The 17,542-nt window shown below is 34.8% G+C and overlaps 2 protein-coding genes and 1 long non-coding RNA gene across 3 annotated transcripts; 2 read left to right on the forward strand and 1 right to left on the reverse strand.

Moving 5' to 3' along the window:
- On the reverse strand, nucleotides 621-7,641 carry LOC18779915 (imidazole glycerol phosphate synthase hisHF, chloroplastic). The gene is made up of 19 exons (XM_007213872.2): nucleotides 7,374-7,641; nucleotides 7,208-7,290; nucleotides 6,741-6,835; nucleotides 6,332-6,435; nucleotides 5,578-5,747; nucleotides 5,340-5,454; nucleotides 4,800-4,855; nucleotides 4,672-4,710; nucleotides 4,387-4,485; nucleotides 3,828-3,890; nucleotides 3,673-3,735; nucleotides 3,420-3,502; nucleotides 3,135-3,243; nucleotides 2,987-3,040; nucleotides 2,435-2,522; nucleotides 2,279-2,316; nucleotides 1,579-1,684; nucleotides 1,134-1,300; nucleotides 621-1,040 (listed from the first exon to the last, which is right to left on the reverse strand). The coding sequence occupies exons 1-19, from the start codon at nucleotides 7,519-7,521 to the stop codon at nucleotides 981-983; spliced, it is 1,740 nt and encodes a 579-aa protein (XP_007213934.1). The 5' UTR covers nucleotides 7,522-7,641; the 3' UTR covers nucleotides 621-980.
- On the forward strand, nucleotides 10,803-11,807 carry LOC109948877. Its single transcript, XR_002271333.1, has 3 exons — nucleotides 10,803-11,119; nucleotides 11,207-11,252; nucleotides 11,307-11,807. It is a non-coding gene; the product is annotated as an uncharacterized LOC109948877 (long non-coding RNA).
- On the forward strand, nucleotides 11,948-13,589 carry LOC18780667. Its single transcript, XM_007212294.2, has 2 exons — nucleotides 11,948-13,044; nucleotides 13,208-13,589. The coding sequence occupies exons 1-2, from the start codon at nucleotides 12,762-12,764 to the stop codon at nucleotides 13,399-13,401; spliced, it is 477 nt and encodes a 158-aa protein (XP_007212356.2). The 5' UTR covers nucleotides 11,948-12,761; the 3' UTR covers nucleotides 13,402-13,589.

The following is a 17,542-nucleotide window of genomic DNA, read 5'->3' on the forward strand; positions in this document are numbered from 1 at the left end:
GTTTTCCATTCATACTCAAAACAAATATGGGAAAGGAAACAAAGTGAAATCTCTCAGTTACTTTCTCGACATTACCAAACGTGGGAAATGAATCTTTCATTCCCATTCCTTGAGAAATGACATGGGAAATGATTTCCCCTCAAATCCATTCCGTGAACCAAACAGGGCCTAAAGGTTTTGAAGTGCATTACAAAAGGAGTAGTTTTCAAAATTTCCCTAATTCTGAAGCACGCATGATATGGATTTGCTTTCTTTACCAGTATTTCTACCACTTGTGCTGCAATAAATCACGAGTTACCGTACTTTTGAGTGTTCTAAACCTTTAGTACGATGTAAGCAGCAACCCAAACAGTACGATCGATTAATAGAGGACTCCGGTTAACCAGGGGTGGTGGTTCGTTGTTGGCGCTAGAAAATGCTCCACCGAGGGCTACAGTTCAGTGTGCGGTTTGGGGTCAAACCCAAACCAAACGACACCAAGCCCACCCCTACCTCTATGTATTTGTTAAGCATGAGAATATTTACCGCTAACTCCTTCCCAATATAGGCTCAAATGATTTGACACTAGGCAGCTTGATCATGATTCATTACACATCTTAAAATGCTCAAAAGATAATCAGTTACACAGGAAAGCTTTTGCCATCGGATGTAATGGTATAGGATGGAAAATTGGCAAGAAATTATTATCTAGGTTGAACCAACTACATGTGAATCTCAGTTGCCAAGCAATATGTTACATCATACTGTCAAATACAGGAAAGCAAACAACTGCATTCTATAAGCTCTGCCTAGGGCCATAAATTTAAGGTTATCCCGTTTAAATAACTCGAAATAATTTTAGAATCATTTTTTGCCACAAAATCAATGCGATTCAGCAGTACTGAACTGATGAATTTAACGGCTCTCACAACCTTTTCTTTTCGATATAAAAAAGTCTCTCTTGGCTACATGTTGGAAAGCTTTTGGAGCAACTGATGTGTTCAGATTCTGACTTCTATGCCTTCATTTAACAAGTGCTCCTTTACAGATTGTATAGGGACCTGCAACCATTATAATCAGGGTATTAATTAATATGATAATGATAATCAGCACTGAGATGCTCACAAGTTATATAAAAGGCTCTCAAGTTGTACCTCCTTCCGATGGAAAATGCCCGCAGCAAGGGCAGCAGATGCATTTGTTTTCCTAAACACCTCTGAGAAGTGTTCAGCAGAACCAGCACCACTACTAGCAATCACAGGAATGCTCACAGCATCTGAGATCAGCTTTATTAAATCTATATCAAATCCCTTCTTTTGACCTGAAAAGCATCAAGGAGTCGGCATCAGCATGAGAAGCCAATAGAAACAACAAACCAGTTTGAGAATGAATTTTTTTAAAATGCAAATAGATAACCCCAAACATTCTTGCGTTTTTCTCAGAATGCCATGTTAGTTTGAGAAACTAACACTTACAGGGGGAATAACTTAGCATTCATTGTAAATATCATTAACTTTATGTATTCTTTTCCCAAAAAAGAGCTATGCTCAAAAGAGAAATTGACTTGTAATGGGTGAGGAACACCAAAGTATTCTTTACCATCACAATCAATGCAGTTTAGCAGTATTTCTCCAGCTCCAAGCTCCTCAACTGCTTTTGCAAGCTCATAAGCTCCAATTGGTCGGCCTTCTCGGCCACCGCTAACCTTCAGAACAAACAACAGACAGTTTCAAGATACAATAAGGAAAATCTTCTTTCCTAAAAAAAAGGGGGGGGGGATCTTCTAATGATGTAACCGGTCAAAGAAAGGATCTTTAGTTGGTGCATCTGACAAACAAGTCGATCCCATCATCCTACAAATTATTTATTTCAACATACAATTGAAGCACAGAAATATCTTACAGGAGTATGATAAATTGATAATGAGTTAAATTTGAAAAATGAACGAATTCACAAGCACACACAGATATAGCTCTCTTTGTATGTGCGTGTGTGGTAAGATGACACAAGTCTCTATGCTCCTTTCTCTCTTATGAAAAAACTGAAACTCTACCCACATGAAATGTTATCTTAAATTAACAATATATAATCCTAATTATGTCTTTAGATCTGATAGTTAATGCCAGGCTAAGGAACTACCCAGACATGGAGGTTCAGGGAATTCTTATAACTATTTTATTTTCTGGGGGCAAATTAAATGAAGCAAATCCATGTAATATGCATGCTTCAGAATATATATCATTTTTTAACTTTGAACGGTAGTGCACAGGTAAAGAAAGCAAAAGAAAAGAATGCTTACTGTACACTGATACCATGCAAATTCTTCTCCGTTTGGACCTGAATTCAATAATAAACATTTTCTGACTTTTCTACAAAATTTTAACATGAAACATGAAGATGAACGAATTATCCAAGCAATAAAAAGAAGCAAAAACTGAAGTTATGCCCCCTTTACCTGGGTTTGTTACCCTAATAGTCTTGAACCCTACATCCTCTGGATTTTTAAGGTACACTCTGCGAGGATCAATGCTTACAACCACAGCCTGCAACATATATATTAAATAAACTAAATAAGGAACTTGAAAAACTGAGACACAATAGCAGACTGGATTACAGCCGTCCAGGACTCCAGGCAGAAAAAGACCATGATCAATTAATCAGTCAAGACAATAGTCCTAAACCCTCAACAAATTCAGAACACGTAACAGCAAAAACAGCAGTTGTTTGCAAATTCAAAACCACAGTTAAGCAGGAGAAAAGCCTCTTTATTTAGTTCTAGTTTCCAACTTTATGCTACTAAAAGAACTATAATGAATTCTCGTCAGTCAAAATAAATACTACAGAAACTAGAAGCTGGGACAATATAAAAAAAAAAACACAAAAATGCAATGTCAATGATTAATTAGAACCATAAGAATGTATACTAAGACTTTGTATAATAGGTCTTGAAATTGTGCAAATCAACTCAAAAGAATGTAATGGATGCAACTACCGGACAAGATATTACCTGATTTCCATAAACTCTAGATATCTGCTCTAAGCTACTATTTCCACTTTTTACCTAAAAGATCAGTAGAAGAACCATTAGAGAGGCATACACAGAGTCATGTGCATTGCACAGATCTGAATTTGAAACAATGAAAATTATTGCATACTCCAGTTCTTAAATATTCTTCTGCAGCATAAACTGCATCACTCCCAATGGAAATCTTATCAGCCCCACATCTGAAATATTCTGAAGCAACTTCCAAACTAGAATACTTCCTGAAAAACAAAATGAACTTAAATCCATGTCCATACTCCTACACTTAATCGACGCATATAATATGAGTGGAAGCTATTGAATTCAATTTCTATAGGGAAAAATATATGAAGGAAAGTTGAAACATGTAAAGAAAAGACAATATTGGCCCATCAAAATAGAACACCCAAGAGTATACCTGCCATTAGCATCTGTAAAATCTCTAATGCCACCTCCAACTGTTAATGGTACAAAAACATTTTCTGATGTGTATCTCAGTACCTACAAAGCATGGAAAGTAAACAAGAAATAAGAAATTAGTTAAAATATAACAACACAAGTATTTATTTATTTTGGTCGAAACAACAACACAAATTCAAAATAGGAAAACTCACTATTTTGTCAAAATTGACAGATTTAAGTGTAACAGTTAAAAATTCTCTATCACAAACCTGTAACATTGGCAAGTCGCCCAAAGGGAAGTCGCGGAAACCGGTAATATTTAAAAAACTGACCTGAAAATTCAAGATCAAGAGTTTAAGCAGATTATCACAGCACTTTGATGATGCATAAGCAGTGAAATTTGTTCAAACTTAAGGAGGCATACCTCATCCGCCCCATCTTTGTAATACTGTCGAGCCAGCTCCACAGGCTTGCCAAGTTCTCTCACCTACCAAAGTTTCTGATTAGTAGACATAGAAGCAATTTTATGCCATAATGAAAAGAATTTGAACCATCATCAAGATTACAAAAATATGTCACATTATTTTGAATAGGAATGATACATAGATACCACAATAAATAGCAAAAGTAAACCTTTTCATTAAGTGACAACATTAATCCGCCAAGACAAAGATACACTTTCTCCTGGTGCTCTTATGATCCTTTTACAAGAAGGTCGCTTACTCAAATTGAAAAAAAAAAAAAAAAAAAAAAAAAAAGGGTATGAAACTAGACGTGCTTGAAAGAAGCAAAGAATGCAAAGTATGATCCATAAGTGGGGCTTATTGAACTAGATCTTATTAATTTTGACTATGATAAATTATGATGCACTGATGGCTGATGATGCCTGATATCGTTGGTAAGCATGAAAATTTGCATCAAGAAATTAGGTTGAAAAAATCACCAAAATCACGAAGGGCAGGAGTCAAGAATTATTGAAATACCTCATTCTCTTTTGTATGCTCTCTTACATCGTATTGGTCGCCTTTGGTTACAACAAGATCTCCTTTGTCATTCGTCCTCACATCAAGACAAGCAATCACCTAAGTAATAGAAATTATGGTGAACCTTTGCAGTCAGCATATGAAAGACAATGAGATAAGTACTGATCAGACCCACGATATTGTAAGTTGGACTAATGTGTTAAGCAGGTTAAAATTCAATCCCTCTCCTTCCACCCAAAAACACAAAAGAGAAGGTAAATATAAAAATAAGTGAACAGGAATTACCCTCTTTGCAAGTTTCAAAACCTTCCTTTCAGTGGGCTTCTGTCTTCACAAGAACATCTCAGATTGTTAGATGGTTGAACAGAGTAGTCAACATATGAGAAGCATATTTCTCAGAGGTCAGAGGTTACCTTTGTCAACTGTGCCTTTGGATACAAAAATCTTCTCAATATTGAAAGACCAACATCTAAACATTCATTTTCAGATAATATTTTGTCAGTAACAGGGCTTTAATATAAAAAATAAAAGAAAACAGAGCGCCAAAAATTACACACAAAAGCAGGTTGGAAAAGAACCACTGCTTAAACCTTAAACAAAATTTTTACCCTCTTCACTCTAGTAAATAATGGGGGAAAGGAGAGCAGAACTTTTAAAATGCTACAGAAAGGAAGCTCATTTCTGAAAATTTCAACAGTTAAGTTTCATTTCTCATTACTTTAGAGAGTTGAGTGATTTTGCATTTAATATTTGGTTTGCTGCTTCAGTTCCTTGCTATAGGGGTTTACAAATTCAAAATGTCAGAAGGAACTCCAAGGTCAAGTCATGTGAGATAAAATCTGCTTCCTTCTTACCAAAAGAAACAAGACATGGAAGTTTACCGCAATTCCTGTACACTTTCAGCTACCATTAAAAATCTACAAACAGACAGGAGAGATCAAATGGTATCTTACCTCCACTCTTTTCCGGGTGAAATTGAACTGCATGCACATTTCCCCTTCTAACAGACGCAATAAAATTGTCACCATAGTTGCAAGTAGATGAAACCCATTCTTTGTTTTCATCTGACTGAAAATTGGATAGAAATATGTCAACCCAATAAACATACAGAATCACCGTATTTTAGTGAAAGTAAGCAGCAGATAAATGAACTTCAAATTACTTTCTGTAATAGAGGAAAATAAGACATACTGGCATGGCTCTGTAAGAATGAACAAAATAGACATGATTGCTTCCAACATCATCCAAAATTAATGAGTCTTTTCTAATCTGCAAAGCATTCCATCCAATGTGTGGAACTCTGAAACCATTTGATGAATCAAAACGCCCAACCACTCCAGGTATCAAGCCAAGACCTTTCACTGAGACATATATAACGTCAGAAATAACATAAATTTGTTTAAGCACACCGATACTATCTCCTTGAACCATCTCTCTCTCTCTCTCTCTCTCTCTCTCTCTCTCTCTCTCTCTCTCTCTCTCTCTCATTATAATTATAATAACAATAACAACTTCACAAATGGATTGCTGCATCCTCAGTAGTTGCTAAAAGAAATACTTTTATATGGGAAGAGTGATTTCTATTCTAGGGATTTTAGTTACTATTATATAATTAAATTTCTTAAACGTACTATTACAATACATAATACTTATATTTGCATGGGAAGAAAGAATATACACATGGATGTCAAACGAATCATTGTATATAGTCATTGCAAATCCATCTCAAAAATATTGTATAAGTTATTTCAAATCCTTTTCAAAACGTGATATTTAGTAATTTTATACTAATCTAGCCTTATTGTCAAATCCAATTCCTTTCTTTTCAATCATTCAATCCAAATTGTTACAGGTGAATACTCCATGACTGAGATCCATGCAGATTATGATGAGTTACCAAATCCCAAAAAAAAGATAATGACAAAATGAGGCATCAAGCACTGACCTGGTCCTTTCTCTTCACTGGATTCAAAAAGGAGCTGAAGTCCCAGACAAATGCCTAGAAATGGTCGGTCCTTCTCAATATATGAACAGAGTGCTTCAGCCATCCTGAAAAACATTAAAGGGCTGAAAATTCTCCACAATATAAAAAAGTAAATAATTGGAATTACATTGGTAATATTATAAGATTTGTTAACAAAAGAGAAATATTCAAAGCCATCTTATATTCGAATTTGATATTCAAGCCCACTACCAATCATTGTTGCGATTAACTTTACTTAACCACATTTCGGCATTCTCTGAATAGGCACTCCTTATCACCAATATCCCTTCTTTGTCACTAATCCATTTTAATGGAACAAACAAGCAATTGATCCTTATAGAATCTGATATAAAAGAAAAGAGACACACACCCATTCTTATTCAGCACATCCATGGCCGCAGCAAAAGCCCCCACTCCAGGAAAAACTAGGCGGTTGGCGTTGAGAATGTCTTCTGGAGTTTGAACCTACATTTTGAATTTGTGTTAAAACTTTATTCATTGATTTACCAAATTTTATATGAATCGATTTTCTACATCTTTCTTTTCTTTTTTCATAAAATCTGTAACATATAAAAATAAAATTTAAAAATTTTAAAGAACAGCAAAATTTACCCATCATTACAAAGAAACCACTTAGAAGTATAAAACTTTGGAACAAAGCACAAATGAGGCATAGCAGAATGGAAACAATTCAAAATATATATGGAATTGTTAGTGAAGGAATTGAATGGTTAAGTATGAGAAGCTCAATGTAAGGAATTATGAGAATGAATTCAAATAAAAAGAAAGCAAAGCAAAGATAGATAAATATTGAGAAAAGAAAAGAAAAAGAATTACATCTTTAACGTCGAAGCCGAGGTGGCGAATGGCATTCCTCACACTACGAACATTGCCGGCACCGTAGTCAAGCAGAGTCACCACTGATTGAGTATCAAAAACAAAATCATTTGAAATTTATCATTAAATAAATAAATTTAACAGGAAAATAGCGAGAGAGAGATACCGGAGTCTCCGGCAGAGGAGGCACGGACGCAGAAGTTTCTGGAAGGTCTGAAATTGAGGCGATTTTTGCGAAGAAAAAGAAGAGACGAGGGGGACGATGATCGAAACGACAGCGTTTTGGTAGAAGAAGCAAATGGCGGCGCCTCCATTGCAGGCTCTGGGAAGTGAGAAAAACAGCTTTCCCGGCCTCAGCCTTAGTGACTCCAAAGTCCAAACTGCAGCTGAGAGAGAGAGAGAGAGAGAGAGTCTTTTGTATATACTTTACCTAGAGGCTGAATTTACAGTCTTGCTTGTGGTTTGTGGCGAGTGTCTTAAAAGAGACAAAACGCACCGCTTTGGGGAATTCATTATTTATTTTAGAGTGCTGCTAAACGAACCTACTACCAAAATATTTATTGAATTACTAATTTACCCTAATATAAAATGATTAAAAAAGAGATATGAAATTGTGAAACAAATATAATTATAATAAGTACATCCTACTCATCATATTCAATCCTAATCAAACGTAGAGAAGTTTTCTTATAATTTTAAGGGTCTTTGATGCTTCAAAGGCTTAGAGCTTCCTTACAAACAAGGCGAAAGATAAGTGTCGGCGTTTCTCCATGTACTTGATTCTTCCTGATGCGAAAGATGGGCAGCCATATTTGGATGAAGAAGTTTGTTCCAGTCTGACTTCTTAGCTCAACATCATCCATGCAATAAAGTTGAAGTGGATGACTTTAAAATCCCAGGGTTTAAACTTTTCTTTTAATTTGGAAGCATCCAAAATTCTCAAAGATTTCGGACTGATGATGATGCATTTCACTAGTAATTTGATAGAAATGTTTGAGTCTCCTCCACATATTTCGAAGAAAATCACAAGGATTTACAAGAATCAAGCTTTGAATTGAATGAGCTAGCAAATCTACTCCCACAATAACTTATGAAATTAAAGATTTTGATGTGAACCCAAAATCTGAAAAGATGACACGAATTCATGTAAAAAGTGAAACTTGGTTTATGATTGGCACTAGAGTATTGTGTGATAGAGTATATTAGGGTGTACCAGAGGTATTTTTGATAATTAAATAAGGTGTACTTAGTTAATTTTACATTTTGATTAAAATACTAGGATGTACTCAATTAATTTTAAGGTTCGTTTAGCAACACTCAAATAAAAATATCGTAGCTCGGCAACCCCTCTCTCCCTCTCTCACCCCAGGCACCTTCTCCGACCCACCCCACATATCCACCCTTCCCCCGACCTACATCTGTTTCACTCTTGCTTAATATATGCATTCAAGCAAAAGCTTATACAGAGAGAAAAGAGAGATCCGTCTCTAGCGTCTCACACCAAAGGTATTTTAGAATCACTCCAATAGAAATTTGAAAAGTTCAGGCTTCCCATCCGACTTCGGTTCACACCAAATGCCCAGTCACCCATCCTTCACACATGACCACGAAATCACAAGAACTTTCATTATTAACGATTTTTATAGTAAAATTAATATTAAAAGAGGTGAAGACACGGTTCAAAGAAGGCTTCCGTATTCCTGCTTGTCTCCTCAATGGTGTATCCTATTAAAGAAGAATTTGGAAACGGTTGATCATAAGTTCATTGCCCGGTGACCTTGGGTCTATAGTTGAATTTGTGCATGGAGATGGGCATTAGCTGGGCAATTCCAAGGGCATGAATTGTAATGGACTGGTAAGAAGGCCAAAGTTATGTGAGGTTGCATGATCATGGCTGTGTTATGGGTGGTATCGATGGAGAGAAACAGAAGGATTCTGAAGATTATGCAGGGGCACGCTTTGAGGAGTTGCGAGGCAGAATTCATTTTTGGGATGCGCTATGGGCTTCTGTTTTCTTTAAATTGAGTATTTTAGGAATGATGTGGGAGGAAAAATGGGATTGTGGGCGGCCATGCCTATTGCTCAGCACACATGAATTTCATCTTGGGTGAAATAAAATAAGAGTTTTTCTATTTAAATCTCGCACTTCTCTTTGTTCACTTCATATTCTATATTCACCTTAACTTTTAATTCAAATTTCATAATTTTTAAGAAAACCTCACTATCTTCCCAAACTAACTCTAAATACATACTCAGCAGAAAAAATAAATAAATAATAAACTCATCAACCTCACAGCCCACACCTCGCTATCTTGCCCCTCACCATTCTAAGTTCACTTCAACCTCACATTACTTAAAGGCCCCGTTTGGTTCATAGAAAAGGAGACTCGGGGATGAAAAATCAATTGCTTTCCCATATTTGATAAGTCCAGCCATGAGAAATCGTTGCTTGGCTCATGGGAAAGTAGGGGGAAGGTGAAGCCATTTTCCCAACTTGTGTTTTGTTTTCCATTCTCATTGGAAAGTTTGGGAAAATTAGCCAATATTAAATAAATATTTTTTATGACCATTTTGTCCTCATTAACAATTTAGAATTACAATATATTATTAAATGCATTCTTTTTTTATTTGATTTAATATGTGTATAATTGAAAATTTATACAAACTTTGTTTTCCATTCTTACTCAAAACAAACATGGAAAATGAAATAAAGTGATATTTTTCGGTTACTTTCCCAGCATTACCAAATGTGGGAAATTAATATTTCATTTCCCATTCCTTGGGAAATGACATAGGAAATGATTTCCCCTCAAATTCATTCCGTGACCCAAACGGAGCCAAAGAGATAAAAACAATGTTGTCAATGTGTAGCAATATTATTATTATTATTATTATTATTTAAGGTTTGTGAAAAGAATATGATAGTGTAGCAGGTTTCTTGAATTGAAAGAGGAGTAATTTAGTAATAGGATGTAGAGGAATTTGTGTTTTAAAAAAAATTAATGTGAAGAGTGGTAGGGTGTGTGTGTATAGATATACATGTTAAATATTAGTTTACCGAAGAAGAGGTTTAGGAAATGATTAGTTTAGTATTTAAGACAATAGCTTAACTTGGAATGGAAATTTTTTGAAAAGAGTAACAAAGTAGTTTTATTTTATTGATTGAAGTAGGAAAAGTACAAGGCTTTGGATACATGAGTTGGCTGATTAATTGAGTGGGCTAGTTTGGTATTGCTGTGCTTTTAAAAAAAACTGCTTCTGCTGTGCTGCGATAATAATCAGCTGTGAAAAAAAACAGCTAGGCGTTTGGTAAACTGTATTTGAAAAACTGCTGTGAGTAGTCAAAGTGTTTGATAAATTTTTATCAAAAGTGCTTTTAATGTGTATAATGACCAAAAAAGACATGAATATGAAACTGTTTATTTTTTTCTTCGTTCTTTTTCTACTTTAAAAAAAAAAAACCAACTTTACAACATAAATTTTTGTCTTTTTTTAATTTACACTTTTTTATCAAAAAATTTAATCTAAAAATATTTTTATATTAATAAAATATATATACAAAATTAAAATTAAAAACAAACAAACCCATCATCGTTCCCACCCCGTCTCTCTCTCTCTCTCTCTCTCTCTCTCTCTCTCTCTCCCCTATTCTCTTCTCCATCGCCTCAAAACACCGAAAAAAAAAAAACTCAGATCAAGAATTTTAAAACAAAAAACTCAATCCAAACCCAGATTGTTTGAGTTCATGGTCCTTTGCTCTATGTATGTGAGTGCGATTGTAAGATTGGATTTTATTTTGGTGGGAAGCTTGGGGTTTGATTTTCTTTGGCTGGACATGACGGAGTGGGGAGGGAAGCTGGGATTTGGATCTTTTGTGGTTGCATGGTTTGGTAGTTGGTAAAATCATTGAAGGTAAGGTTTGCTTTATTGTTTATTTTATAATTTATATGTTTACAGAGTTATTCACTTCTCTGTTTTTCTCTTGCTCTGAAATCTTAGATTTTGAACTATTCTTCAAGGTTGTAGGGGCTTCTTCTTCGCTTGAGTATGGATTCTTCTTTGATTTGATGGGGCTTCTTCTTCTCCTTTCTCTGTGCAGTTTGATTCGAGGAGTGCAGATGGGAATTGTGTAATTGGAGGGACAAGGGCTGTCCGTTTGAAAATTAAGTGAGGGCATTATGGGAAAGCCAAAATTTCATTAAAACCACCGGTTAAATTTTTTTTTTAAGCAGCTTTTGAAAGCTGCCTTCTCCCTGCTTTGGAAAAATAGCGGTCACTGACCGCAATTTTTTTTAAAAGCTGATTTTTGATGTTTACCAAACACCTTAATTTGGGAAATTTTTTTTTAAAGCTGCTTTTAAAAAAATTTAAGCACTCCCAAACGCTACCTTAGACAGCTGTAGTTTTCAGCTTCTAGCTTACATTTTTGTCAAGGAAACAAGCCTATACACAGGAGAACTAACTGACATAAGCTTAGTCGGTGAGTGTAGTACTTTGAATATTTTATATTAAAGCACACTTTGATCTCAGATTTTTTTGTATTCAGACCGACTTTGCTAAGTCGGTTTGCACATTCATCAATATTTTAGACTTTTTTATATTATTTAAGGTACAAGTGTATTATATTTTAACATTAAAGATTAAGTTGGATGATTTTTTTTGTTCTTTTATAAAATAATAAAACTTAAGAAGTTAATAATTTAAGTATTTGAGTGAATAAAGAAAAGTGTGAGATTTAAATTAAAAAACTTTAAAATAAATTATAAATAAAAAAAAATCAAAGAAGCCCAATTTGACCATTCAAAGTAGCATCCTTTTAATAAACCATATCAACTCGCATTTGCTACAGAAGTATATGTCGAAGTGGCGGCATGAAAGGAGCTCACAATTATCGTTAGGGCACACAACTTTAGCAACTCTGGTCCAAGATGAAACACATGTGAAGAAAAGGGAGAGTGGAGAGACATGTCGGATCTGCCATGGGTGAGGATCAAAACGGCAGAATTGGGAATGGGCCCTTTTCTTTAATTATTTTTGTAATAATTGTTTTAAGATGAGAAGGGTAAAATCGGGATGATAAAATGTGAATAAATGATGTGTTAAATCATAGGACAGGTGCCAACACGAAAGAGAAGGGACACACAAAATGAGGACATCAAATCCGCTCCCTACAATTACCGATTAGAAATATAATTATGTGCTAGAAAAAGGAGAAATTAGCATAACACCCCAAATGGAACTCCAAAATAAAAAGGTAAAAAGAATATGAAAAAATAAAAAAACACACACACACACATTTCCTAACCAACAAGGTGCCTAAGGGGCATGGTGAAGCTATTCCATCCCTGCATCACCAGGTCATGGAAAGTATGATTCTTTGGTTAAACTGTAAGTCTAGAATAATAAGCAAGCAAGCCTTTGAACCATAAAATCTTAGAAGAACAAAAAGTACAAAATTGAACCATTGGTTTACATCTTCAACACATCGCTCAAGTCATTTCGATAATACCATTGGAAAAAAAAAAAAAAAAACCTTTCTTGCCAGCTTGAAACAATGATTCAAATTTTGTTTGCACTTGTGTTGGCCGAAATGGCATTGATTCTGAGTCTTCTGTTCAGAACCCCTCTAAGGACGTTAGTGATCGTAGGGTTAGATCGATCGAAGCAAGGACGGGGGCCATTGGTGGCAAAGAGCGTGGGAGGAACTGTCCTCGTCTTCTTTAGCTCTACCCTATATGGTGTGTTCAGTGTTCAGAAACGTTTAACAGAGGCAGGCTTTGTCAATCCAACTGATGAGGTTTTAATGGCACATCGACTCTTAGAAGCATCTCTTATAGGTAACTACATTCATAATTCAGCCCTTTCTGCAAAATTTATTGAAAGAAAAAATGAACTATATATTTAAGTTAACCTTGACAGGGTAGGTTGTAGGCTTACTGGTTTTGAGAGCTATAAGAATCTTATACTTTATGAGCTTTTTCTTTTTCAATCACGACGCAGGGTTTTCTTTATTCCTTGTACTGATTATAGATAGACTACACTATTATATCAAAGAGCTCAATCTGCTCAGAAAATTCAATGAAGAAGTTAAGAATCTGAAAAATGATTATGAGCAAAGGAAGAATGCTGATGCAGAAATGAAGAAAACAGAGATTAAGCAACCGAAACTCCAAAAGCTGAAATCGGAAGAATAGGTTGGTGTGCATACATCATTTACATGGACTTGCAAAGTTTATATTATTTCATACAAGAAAATAATGGGATCTCTTGTAAATAACATTAACACACATATGTATATATACAAAGGTTAATTGGATGTGTTCGGTTTTTACTCGTTTTATCTTGAATTTAAATCCATAAAAAGAATCTTCGTTCAAGTAAATATATATATAGTTCACTTCTATTAAGGGATCCGTCAAATAATTTTATTTGAGAAATACCCATTAGGGTCCCCTATGAAATTTTTTTCAACGATCCAAACCATTTATTTTTCACATCTTCATTCAGAGATCATCCTTGCAAAAAATCATGCAAATTGAAAATCATCAAGACATCTAATTCAGACCAACAACATCAATGAACACTGTGCTTAAAGAAAGTACTTAAATTTCAATAATTTAATTGAGTCGTCAAATGATATTGGTTTCAAGTGATTTTGTGTAGAGATGATCTTTGAATGAAATCTACAAAATAGACTTTTGGATTAATGAAACACAATGCAGAGTGGGTCTTACAAGAGTGTCTCTCAAATAAGTTTTTTAGAGGGATCCCTCAATAGAATCAAATAAGTTTTTTTAGGGATCCCTTAATAGAAGCTATTTAAAGAGTATAGCCACGCTGCTATACTTTTTAAATATTAAAAAAAATCCACGTATAGCAAGGTGGCTATACTCTTTAAATACCAATTTTTTTTTTCCATGATTTCCCCGAGTATAGCCGCATGGCTATCTTTTTTTGGTTATGTTATATCAAGATAGTATAGCCGTTCAGCCATACTATTTATTTAAAAAATAAAAATCACGCGTATATCCGTTTATTTAAAAAAAAAAAAATCACGCGTATAGCCGCTCGGCTATACTGTCAGAAAATATTATATTTAACGAGCACCGCCGCGTGGCTTTACTATTTATCTATATATATAAAGCAAAAGGCAGAGAATGGTGAAACATTCAAAATACCAGAAAATGCCCTTTGTTAATTCAAACATTAAGAATTGAAATTATTAATTAAATGAGGATAATATCGTAAATTCATATTTTTTAATATTAAAAAAATTAAAATTAAAAACAAAATAAGATAATAGGTCTTACTTTTATGGAACATAACTATCATGTTATTTTTTCTTAATTCTAAAAAAAAAAAAAAAAAAAAAAAGAAAACCAATTGGCACATGCGTGAGCATGTGTCAAGGGGCTAGTTAAAATAAAAAATAAAAAAACCCAAGTATTGCTGCGCGGCTATATTGTGGGAAAATATTATATTTATTGAGTATCGCCGCTCGGCTATACTGTTTATTTAAAAAAATAAAAACTCGAGTATAGCCGGGCAGCTATTCTCTTAAATACCCCTTTTTTCTTTTAATTCCGTGGTTTTTGCTTATTAATAAGAGTAGTTTAGAGCATTATCCATTACTATTGGGCCATTATCCGAGTCCCTATTATCCCTCTTTTAGTTTTTACTTTTCTAGTGTTTTTTCCCGTATAAAGGATTGAGTATTTTACGTCCAAAAAACCCTAGCCGCACTCTGATCCCTTTGCTCCTTGCTGACAACCAGCAGCGAGGAAGCTAAGGTTTCGTCGGCAAAGATGACTTTCGTCGGGAGATGTCAAATCCGGCAAAAGTTTGCCGGCATAAACTTCTGCCGATGCTATTTCGTCGGGAGAGGTTTTCTTCTTATTAACAAGTTATGATCTTTCAAATCCAATGACTTTAACTGGACTGTACTGTCACGTGATAGGAAGAACCAAAATGAAGTTTTTCTCAAAAGGAGAGATTCAATTCAATCTAGGGCTTGACACAATTTCAAAGTCAACCTGATCAAACCAATTGACCCAATCACAATATGGTTGGGTTTGTTTGGTTTGGCCTAATAATGAGTGGGTCTTAAGTTCAAGAAATCATAAATCACTATGCATGGGTTAGGTTGCTGATTGGGAAAAAAAAAATCAAGGGATGAACTAAACCAAACCGCCTAACCTGATCACAAAAGAGTTGGGTTTGTTTGAGTTCGCCTAATAACGAGCAAGTCTTAGATTCAAGAAATCATAAACCGGTATGTTTGAGTTGAATTGTGAATTGCCATCAAAATTGACTCAACCCAACCAAATACATACCCAGCCCTAATTCAACTATTATTAGTCATTTTAAATTGAGCGTAACTTTTGAGACCCAAAATCAAAATTGACCGTAAGCCCAACCTCGGCTTAACCCGGTGCATAGAGGTTCGCTCCATGTCTGGCCCGTAAGGAATTCGGTCCGACCTGGCTCACTATACAAAAATTTGCCGTCAACTTCTTCTACCACAAATTATTATAATTTATATTTCACTGGGAGGAAACCACGTGAAAAGCAGCTTAGTAAGGTCATGTGCTTCTTGTGTGTTGGATCCGAATTCCTAACTGTAAGGATATTGTTTAACAAAAATAAACAATAGGAAAGAAAAGCAATAAATTTATCAAAATTGATAAAGTTTATTGTACTTCTTGGCCATGAGAGTTTTAGCCTAATCACATATGGATGCTAGTTCCAAACAAGCGAACTATCAATATTAGGTAAAATTAGAGAGTGGAGTAATTACGGCCGGTCCATTAATTTTAGAGGCCCTATATAGAAATAAAAGTAGTCATTTTTAACACTTAAGCTCATTTTGAATAAAAATTAAAATAAAAGTTCCAAGCTTAGGTGTTAAGTTAGTTTAAGTAAAAGTTCTCAAAATAAAGAGAAAACATATAAAATTGTCTTTTTTTACTACTATAATTTTTGGGCTAAAAGGTTTTATAGAACGCCCTGTGTTGCAGTCCAACTCGTACATCCTGTGAGTCAGGCATGGGAGTAATCCATCATGGAGTAGTTAAACTTTAGCATTTCGCAATAGAGGGATAAAAACTTAACAAATGAAGTGTATAATACATTCTCTCTATCTCTTCGTGTAGCAAGAAAGATAGAGAGAAAGAGATATACACCTCACTATATGTAAGTTTTTCTCCTTTCAATGGTGTTCAAACAGCGGTGCTGAATTGAAGAAACCTTTGAGTACAAAATTTTTGATGATTCACAATTACGTTAGGATGATGGCATCCTTTTTGTTTGTCAAAAGGCTATAGTAACAAGTCTTCTAGGTGACCTTTCAATAACACGAAGAGAAAAACAAAATTGAGGAAAAATGAAAAACCCAACGTGTTGACTCTTCCAGTTACCTCTTCCAAGTCTTCTTCTGGTTTAAGATTCATTCATGCAATGGAGATAAGTTGACGTTTTAAAATTAGTTGACTTTGTTTAAAGTCTCTCTGCCCTTCCCACTTTTAAAGACGACGACCTTTCAAATCCCTTCCCTTCCCTTGCGGATCAAACCACATTCGTTTCACCGCCGCTTCTCTACATGCCAAAGAAATTAGGTCACACCAATTCAATAATATACTAAAGTTGCTAAAGTATTCAATTTCAGTCACCACATCCACATGACAATATGTTATCCATTAGAAGTAAATACGATTCAACAACCTGGAAAATGAATTAATGGAATATTATTAAGTTTATAAGCACACAGTTTATGATCACTTTCATTATTGTAACCTGAAATCATATATGTATTGGTCAGTTTCGATTGTTGATACTATGAAGGAAGTTTAGGTTCTATTCCAAAACTAATTGTTAATGTTGGAGAGTAGCCCAACTCCTTATAAACCCAAACTAGATCTCTTAACTTTTCAGTGAGAGAAAAACACTCTCGATAGTACTTGTATCAGGCATCACGTTTTGCTATATTTTTATTTCGGATCTTATAGTTTGGATAAAAGACGATGGTCCTGATTGATTGTCCCCCATTCTAATTATTGATGTTATGTTGGTTTCTTAAATGCAAGTTATCATTGTAAAAAAGAAAAAAATCCCTAAGATTGCTCTATTTGAATATAATTAAGGAGATCCATTATTATATCCCATATAGGGGCCGAGATGACAAGTACACATCAATTATTAAAGTGATGATCATAGTAACTGATATGAAAAGTACACATCAATTAATCTGAACAGAAGTATTCACATCTACCAGTTGTGTGCATGCACCTACCCAAGATTGACTTCGCAGAGAGGCAACAAAGTTGATGACCCTCCAAG

Source organism: Prunus persica, chromosome G4 (genome assembly GCF_000346465.2).
Source record: "Prunus persica cultivar Lovell chromosome G4, Prunus_persica_NCBIv2, whole genome shotgun sequence".
Lineage (NCBI taxonomy): Eukaryota > Viridiplantae > Streptophyta > Magnoliopsida > Rosales > Rosaceae > Prunus > Prunus persica.

Bases quoted from the DNA above. Each gene is read 5' to 3' on its own strand.
- LOC18779915 (XM_007213872.2), bottom strand. From the start codon at position 7,521: ATGGAGGCGCCGCCATTTGCTTCTTCTACCAAAACGCTGTCGTTTCGA. The intron at 3,503-3,672 runs GTTTGTGATAGA...CATGCTTTGTAG, and splicing joins GCGACTTGCCAATGTTACAG to GTACTGAGATACACATCAGA. The intron at 2,523-2,986 runs GTAATATCTTGT...TATATGTTGCAG, and splicing joins CTAGAGTTTATGGAAATCAG to GCTGTGGTTGTAAGCATTGA.
- LOC18780667 (XM_007212294.2), top strand. From the start codon at position 12,762: ATGATTCAAATTTTGTTTGCACTTGTGTTGGCCGAAATGGCATTGATT. The intron at 13,045-13,207 runs GTAACTACATTC...ATCACGACGCAG, and splicing joins CTTAGAAGCATCTCTTATAG to GGTTTTCTTTATTCCTTGTA.